This window comes from Balaenoptera ricei, chromosome 13, assembly GCF_028023285.1.
Source record: "Balaenoptera ricei isolate mBalRic1 chromosome 13, mBalRic1.hap2, whole genome shotgun sequence".
In the NCBI taxonomy this organism is placed as follows: Eukaryota; Metazoa; Chordata; class Mammalia; order Artiodactyla; family Balaenopteridae; genus Balaenoptera; species Balaenoptera ricei.
This window is the reverse complement of record NC_082651.1, coordinates 90,926,754-90,945,617: the sequence shown is the minus strand read 5'-3', so window position 1 is coordinate 90,945,617 and position 18,864 is coordinate 90,926,754. Positions and strand designations below refer to the sequence as shown.

General features: G+C 42.8%; 1 protein-coding gene across 2 annotated transcripts in view; it reads right to left on the bottom strand.

Annotated features, from left to right (window-relative positions):
* Positions 1-738: 738 nt before the first annotated feature.
* Positions 739-18,864, bottom strand: part of CYRIA (CYFIP related Rac1 interactor A) — a 108,509-nt gene continuing 90,383 nt past the window's right edge. The window contains exons 4-12 of one of the 2 annotated variants that reach the window (XM_059942177.1): positions 16,305-16,426; positions 15,104-15,209; positions 13,150-13,286; positions 12,577-12,654; positions 12,296-12,412; positions 12,126-12,205; positions 10,256-10,382; positions 6,115-6,185; positions 739-4,053 (exon numbers count right to left, since the gene is read on the bottom strand). In XM_059942177.1, the coding sequence (XP_059798160.1) occupies positions 3,990-4,053; positions 6,115-6,185; positions 10,256-10,382; positions 12,126-12,205; positions 12,296-12,412; positions 12,577-12,654; positions 13,150-13,286; positions 15,104-15,209; positions 16,305-16,426 (902 nt within the window). In that variant the 3' untranslated portion in view covers positions 739-3,989. The other variant, XM_059942178.1, reaches the window with a different exon arrangement.

Below are 18,864 nucleotides of genomic sequence, written 5' to 3'. Positions count from 1 at the left end.
AAGGCCCCTTTCATTTTCTCTCTTTCCAGCTTTTGTCCATTTATAATTTGTCTGTGTCAATGTACAGAAAATTTACCATTCCTATTCATTTCCCTTTGTGTTTTGTATATGGCATCATGGAAGGTCTCTGCTGGGGACTCTGACCCACTGAGAGCACACACAGTTAGGTCTTAGGTGATTATCTTAAAAGGTTCAGGGATTAAAAGTAATGCTCTAGAAAAGTTTCAGTGTTTAATAGTTAAGAGAATTGCTTTAGAGTTTAAGTTGCCTGAAAAATGAACTTTTGTGGAATAGGCTCTTTGCTAATTTTGCCAAATCCATAAAGTGCTACTGTACTCAAGAGAAAAAATAAAAGAGCAAATAAATGCTCTTTTATTTCTTAGCATCCTTGAATAAGTAGGTCTCATGCAACTCTAGATATCAGTCACGTATCTCCGTATTTTATGCCTTTTTAAAAAAATAATGGGGGTCTTTGCTGAAATGAATAAATACAGCTGGTACCAAGACTAGTTCATTTTGGGTATTTCAGATTTGGGGTATATGAAGTAATTGAGGCATAGAGAGGTGAAGGGCGGTTGGTGTGATTTCCTGGTCCGCAGAGCCGGTGTTTAGCAAATATCTATGTTTAGCAAGTATCTGTGATCATGTGCTTATTACCCACTTAACCTTGAACATCATATAAAAGAGGTGTATTTTTAAATATATGTACCAAACTTTAATTTTCATTTCACACTCAAAACTTCTGTACAAAAAAGAGGCAAAGCAGGCAAAAAAAATTACAGGGACTTCAGCAAACAATATACAACAACTTTTAAACAGCTTTGTGTATGCAACAGCCTTTATAGATGTAGTGGGGAAATTGGATTCCAAAGTTTTTGTTTCTTTAAGATAAAATTCCAATGTTTATTATTAACATCTAGAAAAATCTGTTATCTGTCTGGGATACAAGATTGAATGAGAAGTTTCTGATGTCTTCTGCACCATTAGATTCCAAGATTGAGTGAGCTTCATTTTTCTTTTGAGAAAGCATGAAATTGCTGTTATTTAAATGTGATGATGTATCAAAAACCTCAGTCTACCATTAATAACTTGATACAATGGTGATGACTAAGAGCAAACACCCATGAAGCATGATATTAACTAATAGTTAAAGGATAGTATCCAGGATTTTCTTTCTGGTTGTTAATTAATACTCCAGCCCCAATGGGTCACCACAATTCAAAACATTCATTGTCACTTTGTTTTACTAATTCCTAGTGGCACATAAAAGGTTTCCGAGAACAAAGTTATAATGCCAAAGTAGCAGTGCATCTGAGAAATGTAATTTTCGCCTTGTTGCTTGCCCCAAAATAAATATGAGTAATGGAAAACACTTTTATTTGAAAACCATGAGACATCGAGTATGAAATACAGTTAACATTGACATGGATACTGTGGCTTGCACTTTCCCCTGAACCACTCACAGGGTGTGGACACATGTGCATGCAGCACAAAAAGCTGTGATTTTTCAAGGATGTCTGATGCCTGGCGGACAGTCTGTTAAAAGAATTTGTCTCCCACATTAGCTCCGGAGTGGACCCAAGGCCCATCACCTGTTAGTGATCACAGACATTCGGTTAACCGTCCTCCTGATAGTCAGAGGCAATAGTTCAGGTCCTGGGCTTTTGAGAACCCACGTACTAGTGAATCTTGGCTTTGAAACAAGGTGGCTTGGCTAAATCGGGGCAGGCCGGCAGCCTCTCCCATGTGTTTGGTCCCATTTGATAGAAAGTCTAATTAAAAATTATAAACGTGCTCAACTATTTACTCTGCAAGTCCTTTCCCCTCTCCAAGACTTAATCTCCTTCCCTGATATGGGAGGAAAGTAAACCCAGTGACGATAAACATTGAGTGCATCTATATTTCTAGTCTTGACAGTTGTTTCCCAAAGATAACATGGGGCTGCCAAGTAAAAGAACATTTCTTAAGCTGAATATTTAATGAACTTGTTTACTCAGTGTTATCCTAATTTCTGGCTTCCTCTAGGGTTTTAGAATGCCTAGGTTTGGAAAGGTCTTGAAAGCCATCTAATGCATTTCTGTTCTGATGAGAGAACCCTCATCCAAGCAGCTGTACTTGTTCAGCTTGAAAAGCTCCAAGGAAAAGGGCCTTTCCTCTCCTTGTTGACTGACATTTAGATACAGACTGGGTAATCTGTTCTGTCACTTGAATGGATTTCTTTGTTAAAAATAAACAAAACCAAAGTATGTCTCTCCTCTTCTTGGAGGACTCAAGGGAATGCCAGCTGGCCACCAAAGTCAGGAAAGTAATGGTGTGACAGCTCATTCCTTGGGACATTGTGACATTGGGACATTGTCACAATGGGACATTGTGAATGACACCAAACCCTGATATAACCAAACCCAACTTTGGGAATTACCATTCCCTGGGCAACTCTTTCCTTCCATCAGAAATAGGCAAGCAATTATATGGTTCAGGCTAAGGGTTGATTTAAAAGCGTCCAGTATCACCCCCATAGTATGTATGCACAGGCCACGTGGTGAAAAAGAAAGGGCATGGAGTCAGGAATGAGGCAGCCTGGGTTCTAGTCCTACATGGGGGTGATCCTGTTAGACTTCATCCTCTGTCCCATTTTTCCACTGGAGACCAGAAGAGAAGATTTCCAAGATTCCATTCTAAGCTCTGTCTGCAGACAGAATGACCCTTGTCATAATGCTAAGCATCAAGGCAAGGTGGGGTGATGCTTACTGGATTCTACTTACAAAGGAAGGATGGTGAGAGTCAGTCTTTCTATTGACTCATAGTCTTGTAGGACTATTGGAGATTATCTGTTTTATTTGCCCACTTTATAGATGAGGAAAGTGAGACACAGAGAACTTAAGTGAATTTCCCAAGATCCCTCTGTGAATCAACAGGGCTAGGACTTAATCCAAGTACTCAAGCCAGAGTTTATACATTGCAACAAGCTAGCCGTTGGGGCGTGAAGGAGCTGCCATTTAAATATTAGATAACCAGAAAACGAAAATCTCCCCTCTAAGTTCCTCTAGTTTTCTGGTAACTAATTAAGTGTCTAGGTCTCTGCTGCCACAGGGATGGTCCCCAGAGGACAGGGCTCCTATTAGGAGGGGCTGTGTATCCAGCGCTCCACAGACAACAGGAACGTTAGCAACCTTACCCACAATTTTAGCCAGAGCTCCATTTCCCTGTCCCTGGAGACAGAGGGCTGAAGCAGAGAGATGACCGTCCAGTTGCCTGGGTGCCCTTCCTCCCCACCTGTGCCCCACTTCCACCACAGCCACCGACCCATCCACAACAGCACATCTATCTCTTCTTGCTTCTCTCCCATGAACCGATGCACACACACTGATTTTTCCTCTTGCAAAATGGAAAGGGAACATTAGAGGGTATAAATCAAAACAGGAAGAGAGTATGCTGATAAATAAAATACGTGCAACAAAAAAGTTGCACGTGTGCTGCGCTGTCTGAGGAAAGAGAGGGGGTGTGCTGAATTCCAAACACTTGGCTTTGTGTCTCCACGTGCATTTTTCTTTTCTGGGATCCCTCTCTCTCTGTCAGGATAACAGTTGTGTTTCTTGTAGTTGAGCTGACCCAGGAAATCAAATACTTCGTGTTTCTATAACTATACTTCCCAGAGAGATTACACATCTAGAATTAAAACATGACCACAAGCTATTAGGAATTTCTGATTGTTAAAGGTGTGAGGAACTCCAGTAGCAAAGATCAGTGTCTCTAAAATTTTCCTTTTGGAGAAGGGGTTTTCGTCTCAGACATCGAAGATAAGGCTCTCCAGTCAATTTATGCTCTGCTGGATTGAGTCAGTCAGGATACAAATTAAGGTCCATATATTTCAGGGACAAGAAGGAAACGGTTATGTAAATACACGAGTATTAACATCAATTTGTATTAAATTATGTAAACATATACATCTTCTGAGGTCAGTTCAAAGATCCTCTTCACTGAGCAAAGCTTTACTGAAGCATTGCTCGAATCTGTTTGGAAGTCGATTCATCATTCAAGTGTTTTGTAGTGAACCTGGATGGAGAGAAAATGATGGCGGTCAGTGCAAACAGCACTCTGAGAAAGCTTCGATCGTGACTCTCCAGCTCATCTTTACCTTGGGAGACATAACTGATATTCAGAAATCAAACTTGGCATTGGTTCTTTAGACAAACAGCCACACTTCAATGCCCAGAGTAGTCTCAGATTTAATATTTGATCCTTCCTTCCAAAGGAGTTTTATGTTACGGTTGTTAAACAAGCAGATCTTCCACCTAATCAAATAATTTCACGGAGGAGACACAAGCAATCTCATGTTCCAGGGAGGCAGACTTCACGTGCTTGAGTGCAGGATCTTGGCCATCTAGGCCACCCCTGCTGAGTCACAAATATTAAAATATGGGTTTGCATATAACAACATTACCCAACACTTAAACTGTTAGGGTTTTTTACTTTTATGGGAATGCTTGTCCTCATTGCCACCACAAGGGGGCACGAAGGCAGGTCCATATACTGAAGAAAACTGGTGTCATTTGTCTCCTCACATTAACTGGTGTAGAAATAGTTCATGAAAAGAAAGGAAAAGAGAAGTAACATGTAATAAAATCTTGACCGCGTCCCAAGCACTCCATGGAAGTTTTTATTTCACTCACACTAACTCTTTGTAGGACAGGTTATTGCCTCCATTTTACAGATGTGCAAACTGAGATTTAGAGACATTAAAAGACCCATTCTAGATGACAAATATAATGATGTATGATTTGTAAACAATTTGTGATTTCTGATTTGGATCTAGGTCTGCCTGCCTCAAAAACCTGTGTTCTTTGACTTCCTCACAGTGTCTACAGGAGACACCAAATGCCGAGATTCGGATGGAACTCACAGCCTACTGCAGTGCCCTGCTCTCGAAGCTCTGCTTGATTGAATGATGCTGGAAAGCAAAACAAACAAACAAACAACAGAAGCCAAAGTCTGCTTACTGAGTGTGGAAAGCCAGCCTTTTGTGAAATGGGCACCAATGGAGAAAACCTTGGTTTACCCACAGAATCTGGAAGGCTCTTGGGTTAAAGCTACATCTGTTCTGAAGAATGATGACTTAGCAGCTTCATGAAAAAGGATTAGCCTCAGTGTATAATTATTCATTTCATGTGCATCTCAGTTTCTTCATTTATTAGATGGGGTAATAGATCTTATCACTCTGACTTGTGATGATTAAATGAGAGCATGAAACATATGTGTTGTACGTGCATAGAGGATCACTGCTCCATTTCACTTATACTTATGGAACATTTACTACATGCATGAAGTTGAGAGGAACTGAGGGAAATCAAAGATGAATGAGACAGCAGGGACCATGAACTTTCCAGATTGCAATCCCGACTGGCATGATTCAACAAACTCCTGTGGCTATGTCACAGCTGAGAAACAAGAATACCTCCCCTGAAGTGGATTAAGTGAATGTGCCCTTGGGAAGAGAGCAGGTGCTCGGGCATGACTCGTTGGCACTAGCCAACTACAAGGGCATCCAGACAGGGGAGAGCAGGGTTTTCAGTGTTGGCAGCTGCACGTATGACTCACCCAGGGACCTCCAGAGCAAACCCACAAATGCAAAATGGATGCCTGAGGCCCTACCCCAGCGATTCGAGCTCATTTGGCCTGGGTTGGACCCTGAGCATCAGTGTTTTCAAAAGCTACCCACATAATTCTCCTGTGCAGCTAGGTTTGAGAACCACAGGTGCAGGGGGAAGTGAGACCGGGGAAGCTTCTTCTTCTGCCAAGTCCCCACCAACCACAAAGCATTGTGGCTGGGAGTCAGGCCTTTGACCTGCGGGGTCACCCAGGCCTGGGTTTAGATCCTGGCTCAGCCATCTGCTGTGTGACTTTTGCCAAGTGAGTTGACTTCTCTAAATTTCAGTTTCTTCCATCTGTAAAAAGGGGATGATAAAAATGGGGCTGACCTCAACAGGCAGTTGGGAAGATGACATGTATTAACAGATGCAAAGGGGTTAAGCCTGGTGTTCTAGCCCTCGGACCCAAACAGCATCTACATTTGCAATGGTTCAGAAGGGTCGGCTGCCCCACAGGGCCAAGGCTCACCTGAGGGCGTTCAGCAGCCCCTCCACACTGTCTGGGGCCTGTTCCTTCAACACCTTTATACAGCCTTTCATCTAGAAGAAGGCACAAGAGTTTGTTAATACCCCAGTAATTCCATCATAGTATCTGTCCATAACAACATCTGTTCATAATAATATCACGGTATTTCTTCCCATAGAAATCAAACTCAGAAATGTCCAACAGACCTTCCTACCCCCTCAGGCCAGTGAGTTGTTTCTCTGGGCTTCTAGAAGGTTCTGTGCCAGTTTTCATACTATACTGCAATCGAACATTTTATGTGTCTGACTTTTGGGGACAAAGACCTGAGACGTTGATTTTCTTGTCTTGGACTCCAGAGCCAAGGGGAGAGCTCCTCCTCTAGCCTGTGCTCAGTTGAGACTGACTGAATGAATTGCAAACCTGATCATTTTATGTCATCTCTCTGCCCAGAATGCTTTTCCTCCTTCAGCTGTTTGACTGGTAAACTCAACAACTTAACAAATTTTTTCTTTTTCTTTTTTTGTGAAGGAAGAATCTTTCTGCAAAGAACGCCATCACTCATTTTAAGCTCAGATGTTCATGCACTGATTTGGGTATACTGTACTAAGGGCCTCTTTTATAAAGGTCACTTATAAAAATGTTCTTGTATGTTGAAAGTTTTTTCCTAAAGGCCTGATAAACCCTGTTGGATTGATGGGGGCAGCCAGAAGCCCAGGGTTGAGAATCATTTGGGGGCATGTTTAGGCTCATCCAAAAAGAATGTCGTGGTCATTCAGAGATGCCTGTCATGGGTGCAGGATGGGATCAAGCTCAGAATGAAGAGATTTGGTCCCTCTCCCAAAAGAGCTCATAGTCTAGTGGGAGAAGAGAGACAAATAGCTCATTATCATCCTGTGATATGTGTTCTTGTAAAAAGTGCCCAAGGAGAAATGGGGACATAGATTAGAGAAGAGGCAGAAAGAGCAGTGGATACTCTTTGGGAATTTCGAGTTCTATTTCAGGCAGATGAAAGCCTTGAGTGTGAATAACAGCATGCAGTCAGAGGTGTACTCAGGGCCAGATTCAATGTGGGTTTAACAGCATGTTCGGGAGTTGGGGGCCTTTACCTGTGTAAAACACCCTTGATAGGTGTTAAACAATCTAGTAATGTGATTCATACTGCAAGGGATGGGAGGAAGCGCGACTGGAGACGGGAGGGCCAGTGGGAGCCCCTGAGGGTGAGGGTGTGAGAGCAGCAGTGGGCACGGAGGATCAGGGCAAGACGGGGGGGTGCATCCGAGGTCCAGTTCACAGGACTCGGTGATTGAGAAGGCGTGAAGGTGAAGAGGGAAGAAGACAGTGCCTAGGTTCTGAGGGACAATCCCAGGTTTCTGGCTTTGAGACTGAGTCGGAAGAAGGTGAAATACCTGAGACAGGAACCCAGGAGGAGGAGGAGCAGGTCTGTGGGGGAAAGGATAACCTTTGATTTGAGGCCGGCCATGCCTCAAGTGTCCGAAGGAGGAGGGGTCTGGAATTCTGGGTGAGGTTTGGGCTGGGGACCACGGTTTAGGAGTGATTCTGTGTTGGATCATTCCATACAATTTGAAGGACATCAGTTGAAAATGCCATCTCACTCCAGCCTGCTCTCCTGGCACCCACGAATAGCATCAGTTCTCTAAATGATGCATATCCCTCCGGGCCTCGATGACTTGGCTCTGATGATTCCCTCCGCCTGGCGTACTCTTCCTTCTCTCGGTCCATTTGGTAAAATCCTCAAGATACACCTGAAACGTCACCCTCTGTCTCTGCCTCTACGTCAAATGAGTTTCTCCCTCATCTGGGTTTCTAGAGCTCAGTACCTCCATTTTGGACTACAGAACACATTCTTTGTAAGCGCAGGTAACAGGATCTATTTCAATATTTGCCTTTTCACAGTTGATGCTGATACCCTAAGTATTTATAAAACAGTGCAAGAAGCTGCTGGCTTAGAAGCAGACTGGCATCTGGAAAGAAACCCTTATGCCATCAAAGAAAAATGGCCCATCATACACGTGTGCTCCGTAAACCTGAAACTTTCTTAGAGACACATACAAACTTCTATGAACAAACCTTCTTAGTGAGACATACATGAGCAAATGGACTTCATCAAAACTGGGTAGGGATAGATCTAATATTACATAACGTTTATAGCCTCAGCAGAAAGACTCAGTAAATGACAAGCAAGGACAAGCTTTTTAAAGGTTAGGGCTACAAGACATAATGGTACCCAGTGTATTTTTAATTATTGACTCTGTGACAAGTTAACAAAAGACTGTGGTAAATGAGAATGTCCTATGAGTACTATGCAATAAATTCAATCCATATTCAGATGATATTCATGGGTTATTAATAGAGCTATTTATACTTAATCTATAGCATAAAAATGTTAAAGCCTCACAAAGAATACAGTAAAAGTATTGATTGGTATGAAAAAACTTCCATAATATACTGTTATGCAAATTAAATGTTTTAATATAGAAATTATGGCAGGGTACTAATCTGTTAAGTATATACACACATACACACAAACATCTATACAAAATGAAGGGACATATATATGTGACATATTGACGGTGGTCATCTGTCCATGGTGAGGTTACCACTGATAAATTTAATTTTCTGTATTTTGGGTTTGTTTGGTTTTTTTTTGGCTGCCCCGTGCAGCATGCGGGGTCTTAGTTCCCTGACCAGGGATCGAACCCGCGCCCCCTGCAGTAGAAGCATGGAGTCTTAACCACTGGGGCACCAGGGAAGTCCCAATTTTCTGTATTTTGATTTCCTGTATTTTCCCAAAACTTTTATATAAGTATTTATATAAGTATATTTATAAGTATTTATATAAGTATATAAGTATAGATAAGTATATAAGTATTTATATAAGTATATAAGTGTAAGTATTTATATAAGTAATTATATAAGTATAAGTATCTTGATAAATAGAAATAATTACATTAAAAATAATGAAGAACCATGGCTAGATACGCTAGGGAGCCAAAACCTCAAAATGAGTAATCCAAGTTGCATTACTAATTGATACATTTTCTTACAATCCTTAGATTCATGGCCCCCCTGGGCACACGGACTTTCTGTCTGCACAGAACTAGAGCATCAGAGATGCTGGTCTGCGAGGGTGAACGAGCGTAGAGTGTGCACGCCCCGACTCAGCCGCGTCAGAATAAGGTGGTACCAAGAGGTCCTATTCCGTACTTAAAAGGCTTTACATTAATACAGGGTTACACTGCTGGGTGCCACTGCCGGCAAACACTGGGCTGAGAGGAACCTGTTTTATCCCACAAGCAACAGGAAGTCACCTGCACACCACAATCATTTGTTTTCCAACCATGTCCATTCGTTCAGCAAAAACTCTAAGGAGTACCTAGTGAGCGCCGTGCTGTATGCACCAAGGACACTGCCAGGAAATGAAGCAGACATTAGGTGTATAGATCTTGGTCTCTGCCCTTGTCAACAAACTCAGAGGCCATGAGGGAGTCAGAAAATCCAAAATGGTAGGCGCTCCGGGCCCGGAGGAGAAGCAGGCCTCTGCTCCTTGCAGGGCACAGGAGAGACGTGCTCCAAATGAGGTGACCTGTGAGGAGGGCCTTAAAAGAATCCCCCCATCAGAGAAGAGGGAGGGCGCTCTGGGCAGAGTAAAGAGCTCAAGCATAGTCCAAGGACAAGAAAAGGCATGGGAATCAGGTAGAGCCATCTGCAGGGATGGTGGGAGAGGAAGCTGGAACGTTGTTTGGGATTTGACCGCGGTGCCTTGTAATCTAGGATGAGACACATATAACATATAAAAAATATATATTTATATGGCACACTGGGTAAGCGGAAGGGGCAGCTTGTAGCTCAGGGATTGTTTACCTCTCAGCTCCTCTACAGGCTGAAGGCATCAGCACCTCCATATTCCTGCTATGTCTTTGAGGTTGGATGTGTTTGCTGCAAGCATATGAACAGGACTGGACTTCTTGCTACAAGAGCTGCCACGATGGGGCTCACATCTGGGAGAGTTCACTCCCGGGCCGGGGGGTAGGGGGTGTGGAGGGGAGGGAGAAAGGGAAGCAAGGTCTGTTTGATGACATTTATGAGCTCTTATTGGGAAATCACAGTTCGTAACTATTCTTACATCGATCTTGGACGTCTTGCAGAAAGCTCCCACAGGGTGGACGTGGTCGTAGAGGATGATGACCCCCACCATCACCCTCATGCAGAACATCAGCGTTTCTTCGCTTGTAAACCTACTCCTGTACTCCCTGGAAGAGAGGACAAGTGGCAGAGATATTACCTCCGTGACGGAGCACGTTCATCTCTGGCTCCACAAATGGCTACTTCAGCCTCCTCCGAGCCTCCCTGGAGAGCAATTCCAGACCTGCAGAGCCAGGTTAATAAGCTCTTACAGAAACCAGCGATGGTAATTCTCCTTGAATCTATCTGACCACTGTGAAAACAAGGTAAATTAGAGGGCAGTAAATTCTCTTCTGCCCTCAGCGAGGCAGCTCATCGTGTACCTAAGTCCCCCGCCCATCAATCTTGAATATTTTATAGCAGGTCTCTCTGGCTGTCCTAGATTATAGAGAATAATGGCTTCATTATGGAGAAAACGAATCAAGTTCATTTCTATAGAGCAGCTACCGTGTCTCCAGTCTGGGTAACTTCCTTTGTTAAGATACAGGCTGCAGATTGAATTCCATTGGCAAAGGTACCTACCAGAAATTACATACCATTCATTGGGCTGAGAGTATTTGTGGAGTTTGAATTTTGTTCACCTACCTTGACAGGGTCGCTGATGATTCAGATAATTCAAGCCAGTTCTTGAGGCTTTCTTTTTTTTTTTTTTAATTTTTTAATTTAATTTAATTTAATTTAATTTATTTATTTATGGCTGTGTTGGGTGTTCATTTCTGTGCGAGGGCTTTCTCTAATTGCGGCAAGTGGGGGCAACTCTTCATCGCGGTGCGCGGGCCTCTCACTATCGCGGCCTCTCTTGTTGCGGAGCACAGGCTCCAGACGCGCAGGCTCAGTAATTGTGGCTCACGGGCCTAGTCGCTCCGCGGCATGTGGGATCTTCCCAGACCAGGGCTCGAACCCGTGTCCCCTGCATTGGCAGGCAGATTCTCAACCACTGCGCCACCAGGGAAGCCCCTAGAGGCTTTCTTAACATCTACTTCATTATGGATTGTCCCCACAATGATGATGATTACTATTTCCATCTTGGAATAAATCTTAACTTAAATATAAATGAACTATCTGAAATTAACACCATCTTACATTTGAACAGAGCATCAAATTTTATAAGGCACTCTTGATGCCTTTGGCCCTCCCAAACTCTTTGCATCATAGATGGTATTATGGGAACCTTATCAGATGAGGAAACCAAGGTCCAGGCAGGTCAGACCACTTGTTTATGGGCACAAAGGGGCTACAGACATATGTGGAATAAGTGGAACCCTGACATTGGAGTGCAGGTTTTCTCATTACCATACTGACTCATCCTCAACAACCTCAACCATTTTTTTAAATCTAGCAAGTAATTTAAGTGCAAGGAAACTGCTGCATGCATGAGAGAGAGAGAGAGAGAGAGAAAGAGATCTTCATTATCATTTTTGCAATAGCCTTACCACTTCCACTCTTGGTTCTAAATCTTCTCTCAAATCTTTTCTCCAATATATTTATAACATACCCAGTCATTTAACCCAATCTTCCATTTGATCCTTATACAACTTCTCCTGTATCTTTGATTCGACTTTTGATTCTGCCATCTAACAAGCTATGCAATCTTTGGGAAGAAGTCAGTTAATCAATTTAGGCCTCATCTTCCTCAGTTCTAAAATGGGAATACTACGCCTCTCACCCAGAATTCTTTATGAAATTAATTCAGTTAATATATAAGTAAATGTTAATATGCTGACCCAAATGTTAGATGTCGTCACCACCATCACCATCATCACAGAGATAGGTGAACTCTTGACCATGAATACACCTCTGATTTAACTTACGGAGTTTCCAGCATGACTTTACAAACACTCGTCATCGTACTGAGGCAGTCTGTGGTATTCTCTATTGGCAGCGTTTTGTTCTAAATGGGAGACACAAATGGGTATTAGCCCTGTTAGCAGATTTTACATGCAATCGGGCAAAAGGCACCTCATTTCTCGACGTTGCTTACTTCGGAGACAAAGTGCATGGTGGCGTTGCTGAGGGTTTTCAACATCGGCGTGGCTTCTGCATAGAAGAGGGACATTCGGTTGGCCATCTCATTGTTGACTTCGTTCTCAATGTCTAGCTGATGAAAAGAAGACGAGAGGATGCGGTTGATAAAGAGACGGTCAACATCTCAAAACAGTGTCCTCTGGAAATTGAATTACAGACAAAGGCTCTGTCTTCTCCCCGTGCCCCTCCCGATGACTGGAGCATGGGTGTGTCAACCTGGTAGCTCCGGGGACTCACATGCATGTTGTTGATGCGGTTACGACTGATGGTCCTTCTGTAGTAGCTGAAGTCATTCTGAATAGCCGGGTTCCTCATCTGAAATTCAGAAGGGAGGAAAGCAGGTCATCTCTCAGCATCAGGTACGGGATATGCATCAGAAGCCCGGACACTAGATTCTGCACAGGTACCAGGACTTCTCTTTGTTACCCAAGAGTCAAAGCAACTTCCGGTTAAAAATAAATACTCAAAGCTTCACTATTTAAAAATATGCCCTGGTTTTACCCTAGGCTAGATTTCAGGGAAAGTATACTTGTTCCCAAAGAGGAAGAGACATCTGAAATGTTTTTTTCTGGTTGCATTTGGCAGATTTTGAATTTCCATGTAGAAACCACCATCTTAAATCACTTTGACCACAAGGAGTTCAAATTCTCACCACATGACACGTCTCTCTAGGGAAGGAGCTACAGCTCACTCATCTCTCTTCACCCGCCCCCCCCCCCCCCCCCCCCCCCCCCCCGCACAGCACTGCAGAGCACCTGGACACCTAGGTGCTCAGTAGGAATCTGTTAATCCAAGTACACGCGGCCTAACCTTTAGCTCATCAAATCGAAGGGTGAAATGCAGAATTTCCGCGAACTCCTTTGCCAGGGCCTGCTCCCGCTCCAGGTGTTGGGTTGGTGTGTAGGGCGGACAGGTCAGAGATTCCAATAAACTCTGAAGAGCTTTTTCTGAAAGTCGAAGTGATACAGACATATTTGAGGTGGCTCACAGAGATCTTCTCAAAAAGCACAATTTGCAGCCCCAGTTGACATTCTCAGAGATAACCTGCTTGAGTCTTTCCACTCCACCTTTTCCCCCAGAACTGTGTGAAATGTGACATGTGTGGGTGAGGAGGAAAAGGAGCCCCCCACGCTCTGCCTCCACTGGAGAAGAGCCCCGTGGCCACACAGTCTTGTAAATGTCTCCCAAAGCTCAGCTGGACCCTCACATGTCCTGTCATCCCAATTCCTCACGCTGTTAGAAAACCACAAATAGGTGATTTTGGATCATGTGCATGAGATTAGCATTCACAATCCAGGGGGAGACGAGGTGGCCCTGAATGCATGGGTTAAATAACCTGCTTTGCAGGGAGAGACTTCTGGTCTATTCCAGCTCTTCTCTGCATTTACACTCTCAGCAAATCCCAGGAAGATTTTTCTACAAACCCACTGCCATATCTACCTCCATTATTGTCCTGAAAAGAGTCTCATTACTCCCACTTCTCTGTTTCTAAAACTTCCTTCCAGTTTTTCCTTCCATGTATTTCTCCTAGCACCGAGTCATTTAACCAGTCCTCTAGAGCAGGGGTAGGAAAACTATGGCCCACAGTCAATTTTTGCAAATAAAGTTTTATCAAAACACAGCCATGCTTTATTTTCATTCCCCTAGGGATTGACTATGGCTACTTTTGTGCTACAATGGCAGGGTTGAGTGGCTGCAACGAAAATAGGATGGCCCACAAGCCTAAAATATTTATTATCTGGCTCTTCACAGAAGAGTGCACCAGCGCCTGCTCTATCATCCCTAGAGTCTTTTAACAGTTTCTTTCCAAGGACACCGCTAGCATTTTCTGTCTGTGGGAACAAACTGTCTTCTGAGGCAGCTCGCTTGACTTTGGCCTGCTCTGATAGGTGGGTTTTTCCTGTCTGCTGTGCTGAAAGTTGGCTCCTTAGGATTTCAGTTCATTGGATCTAGACACACACTTGGAGGAAACAGAGAAGTTGATTCCTCTTCAACCTGAGTGTCTTCAGAAGCTCTCTCTTCTTGAAAAACTGGTTCAGTTCATTGAACTCTTTCCTTTGAGTCTTAGCTTCAAGTTCTCTCAACATCATGGCTATTATTCCCCCAGCGTACTTCAGTTTCTCTGTTTAACTCTTAAAATGTGGCACTCACTTACGGCAGAAGTAGAGTAAAACATGACCACACGCTTCCTCGTTCTAGATGTATTATATTAACCAGGGAAACCTCAGACAGCTTTACTGTTCGGGGAGGGGTTGTATCATATCGGTGGTCACATAGAGCCTACTGTCAACCAGACTTGATTTTCCTCTTGCTTCTGCAAAGCCATGCTGTGCCTGCACAGATTTTTTTAAGCTTAAGGATAGAATGTTATGTTTGTCTTCCTTGTATTTTACTATATTAAACTTAACACATGATTCCAGCCAACCAACTTCTTTTTGGGTTAGCAGGTAACCTGTATTTTCTCTGTCCTTCGGAAATGTGATCAGACATGGTAAACCTGTTAAGAGTCAGACTTAGCTGAGAAGAAAACCAAAGGGACACCCACTAGTAAAGACACTCTAAATGCACCAATAAATGCAGGGGAAGAAACTCTGAGGTGGATTGACAGAAATGGACATGGCAGGTGTTTTTGTACAAGTGGCCTCTGATGATGCACAGCGACGGACGTGGGGTAGTTTCCAACGCCCTGAACCTTTCCTGCTACTTTCTCAAACGCCGTAACAGAATCACACGTAAGACATGAAAACCGTAAACACGTACTCACCTAGCCTGATAGAAAACTCATAAAATCTCTTTAGCCTCACGACCAAAGGACACACTGCATTCCAAGCTTTTTCTTGAAGCTGAATGTCATTGGGATTTTGAATGGCCTGCCAAAACATTATGGAATTGTCTGTTTAAAAAGAAGCAGTAAGCTCCACATCAAAACGACTTAAGATTGAGAAAGAATTTGAGTTAAAAAGATACGATTCCTGCTGTACTTTGCTAATGTGTATTTCCTCAATGGACATTAGTTCATCAGAGTGCCGTCCAAGATGCTCAATTAGGATGGTGATTTTAGCACTTGAACATAATGTAAATGGCTCGACAATTAGACACCATGTCATCTTACTTTTTTCTCTTATCTTCAATGCAAAAAAAATGCATGTCTAATTGGAAGCAATTCAGTCCTCCTCCATCACCATTTGATTCTTCTAAAGTAGAGCTAGTGCTCATTGGGAAATGCAGATTCTGTGGATACTTTCCTTTCTTTATAATATGTATTACATTCCTGCCAGTCTGTGATGGTACCTAAATTACCTAAATTAAACGGTGACCCCTAAGTAGAAAAATAACCTCTTAATAGGCTGTTAGTTTCTTCGAAATGCTGTTTTGTCTGGGTTTCAGCAGCTTCAGGATTATGACGCTAGCAGTGTTTTTGTTGTTGTTTTTGTTATGTTTTGTTTTGTTTTTCAGAAAATGGTGGTGGCAGTATGTATGTGTGTGCTGATACTTCCACAAAACTATTTCAAACAAAAGGACTACTTAAAGCGAGATCTTTTATGACTCTTGTTTGTGATACTAGTAGAACCTGCCAAAATTCTTACAAATTTTTGTAAAGTTCATATAAACCCAGACTACGACTCATATTTCAATTGTTGTTCATAGATTTCATATGTATGTTTCCCTTATATGAAGTAACATACTGACAAATTATTGTTTAAATGTGAGTCCTGCAATATCAAATGTATGTTGGAGAAGAGAATGGCTAACACTCTACACAGTCTACAGCACTGTGTGCTCACATCAGCGTACTAGAATAAAAAGGACCATTCATACATTTTTTAAGGACACATTACCCTCCTTGTTCTTCCTAGTACGCTAGGAAACACTAGGGCTATTACTTAATCTTGCTGTGTGTGTGCGTGCATGGGTTTCCTTTCTCCACCAAGGGTGCTGTCAGCTCAGTATTATTATTGGCATACGTCTCGGATCTCTGGCCCCGCGCCCTTGTAAGCCTGCAGGTCTGCGAGGATGCTCTCGGAATCCTGGAGGACGGCGCTGATCTGGTTCCATATTTCCCTCTCTCCTTCTGTGGGCTGGGCATCTAAGCAGATGGGAAACCGAAAGACACAGAGGGCTTGTGTTTATAAACAGCCTGAGAAGAGGCTCGGCATTCAGTTCTACCTGCTAGACAATCCTATTTTAACTCCTGCAGGCTTGGTATTTACTCTTTAACATAACAAGGTGCTAAGAAAGGAAAACTAACAGAAATTCTGCCCATTACTCAGTTCAAAATAGTCACTGATATTTCACACACATTAAGCAAAGCATGTTGGAATCATTGCAGGCACCCCTTTATTTGTATAGGTCACATTTTTTGCATACCTACTACGTGCCAAGTGGTACAGTGGGTGATAGGAAGAATAAACATTATCTTTTGGGGTCCACTTTTAATAGAAGCTATTGAATATTTCTGTTATGATTGAAAGTCTGTGAATCTGAGTATAGATAGGAAAATAGTCTCCCTTATATTTCCATACTACAAAAGCTTAAAATATTAGGTAATGAATCCTTCAGAGCCATGACAGAGACGTATCTTTCCGGAACACAATGATCTGTAGAATGCCTTGGGGTTTCTCTTTGAACATGAACTCAAGAAATGGCAGGAGTTCATTTTAAAGGCTCCTGTACTGTTCATCTTTGGTATTAACCATGAAATTTATCCACAAAAAAAAGTAACACATTTAAGCTTAAATAATGAAGAACGTATTCAAACAGCCACAGAAACATCCCCTTAGCCCCTCAGTGAATTCCTACTTGTTTACATTCCTGGAGCCGAAGTTTGCTCTTGTCTGCAGGAGTATTTTGTGGGGGGCTAGTGGGTGGAAGTTGAATGGTGGTAAAGATTTGGTTTTATTTATCTCACAATGCCTATAAAATAGGTTTCTTGCCCAGGCTAGTTAGGAAATTAATCTCCATCTAAAACGAAGGCACTGCTAACAGAGAAAGGGGATAGATGTCATCTCCTAAAAATCTGTTTTCAAAAATCCAAGTCCTAAGGCTCTGAATTCTCCCAGCGGACCTCACCAATGAAAGGTGGGATGGAGTCATACCTGGTCTAGCATTACCCAGATGAGATCCCAGTTTTGACTAATCTTGGTGGGGGTTAGAAAAAACAGAAGTCACAAAACAGGTGATTTTTAAGTGAGGCATTGACCATGCCAACTGGGTCTTCAGAAAGGCTGAGTATCAGAGTAGAAGCTGGGCCAGATGCGGCTGCTCCAGCTTCAGTCACCGTCTGCTGGACCTATACTAATGCGAGGCCAGACCTCCGACAAGTGATGCCCATGGAGATTTTAAGATCACTGTATTTCTCAGATCCTGCTAAGACCTAAGAAATTGGTGGAGTTACCTGGGAAACGAAGGGTGAAATTCACCAATGTATAGTAATTCTCTTTAAAAGAAAAGAAATCATAGGCCCTCAGAGATTACCCAGAAACCCTGCAACCTGTTCCTTCTACAAATGAGACGGATTTCAACTAGCGGATGAAGAGGGACTAAAGTACACGTGCACCAGGGTGCAGAGAAGGGAGAGATGAGTGTGGTCTGGGAGGAGCGGAAACTGCTCCATGTAAGGGCTGGGACCGGAGCTGGCTGGCTGCAAGCCCCAGGGGAGAGCATCCATGAAGAGCGGGAGCAAGACTTGGCAGGTGGCCAAAGGACGGCTGGACTTGAAAGAGGAAAGGGACCTGCCAGGTTACATTGTTGAATCCAGCCTGGGAAGCAGAGGAGAGAAAGAAACATGTTTCTCCTTTATCCTTTGCTACCCTTCTCCTGCTTCCCCCAAACACTTGGTAAGTTGTCTCAGGGAAAATGTTTGTCACAATACACTATATATTTCATCTTTTCCTGTTTTCCCAAACTTTTCTCAAAGCAATATGGCATCTTAAACAGAAACCTAAAACCCACAAGCTAGGAAGCCTGTAACTGAGGAACACGTTTCAATGAACAGAATTCCAGGGTAAGGCTGGCAATTCCCAAGTAAGAAGAAAGTCAGGGAAGAAAACATATGACAAAAATGTAAAGATCCTAGAGAACAAAAAATCAAACACTCTTGACTCAAATCCTTTCCCCTTTGGATGAACGTATGGAAAACTCACAAGCTAAGCACAAAGACAATTTCCTATAGAGATTTATATTTGAGAAGGAAAAGAAAAAGAGAGTCTGGGACCGAGATTCTGAGAGGTTAAGTCTATTTGAATATAAATACAAAGAAGTATGGGAGAGGAAGGCACTTGGAGAACAGAAAAGGCTCCTAATCTTGGCTGTCACATGACTCCATCTTAGCAAGTCACCACTTGATAAGTTTTAAACAAAACAGAATTAAAGCTAAGTGGTCTAGAAGAGGAGCATTGGAAAAACAAAAACAAAAAGCCCCCATTCTTTTGATGGTTACTGAAACACCAAAAGAGAAAGATTTCAAACTCAGTTTTTTAAAACAGAGGCCTTTCTTAAGTGCTTCAAAAGTAAGACAGTTTCCAG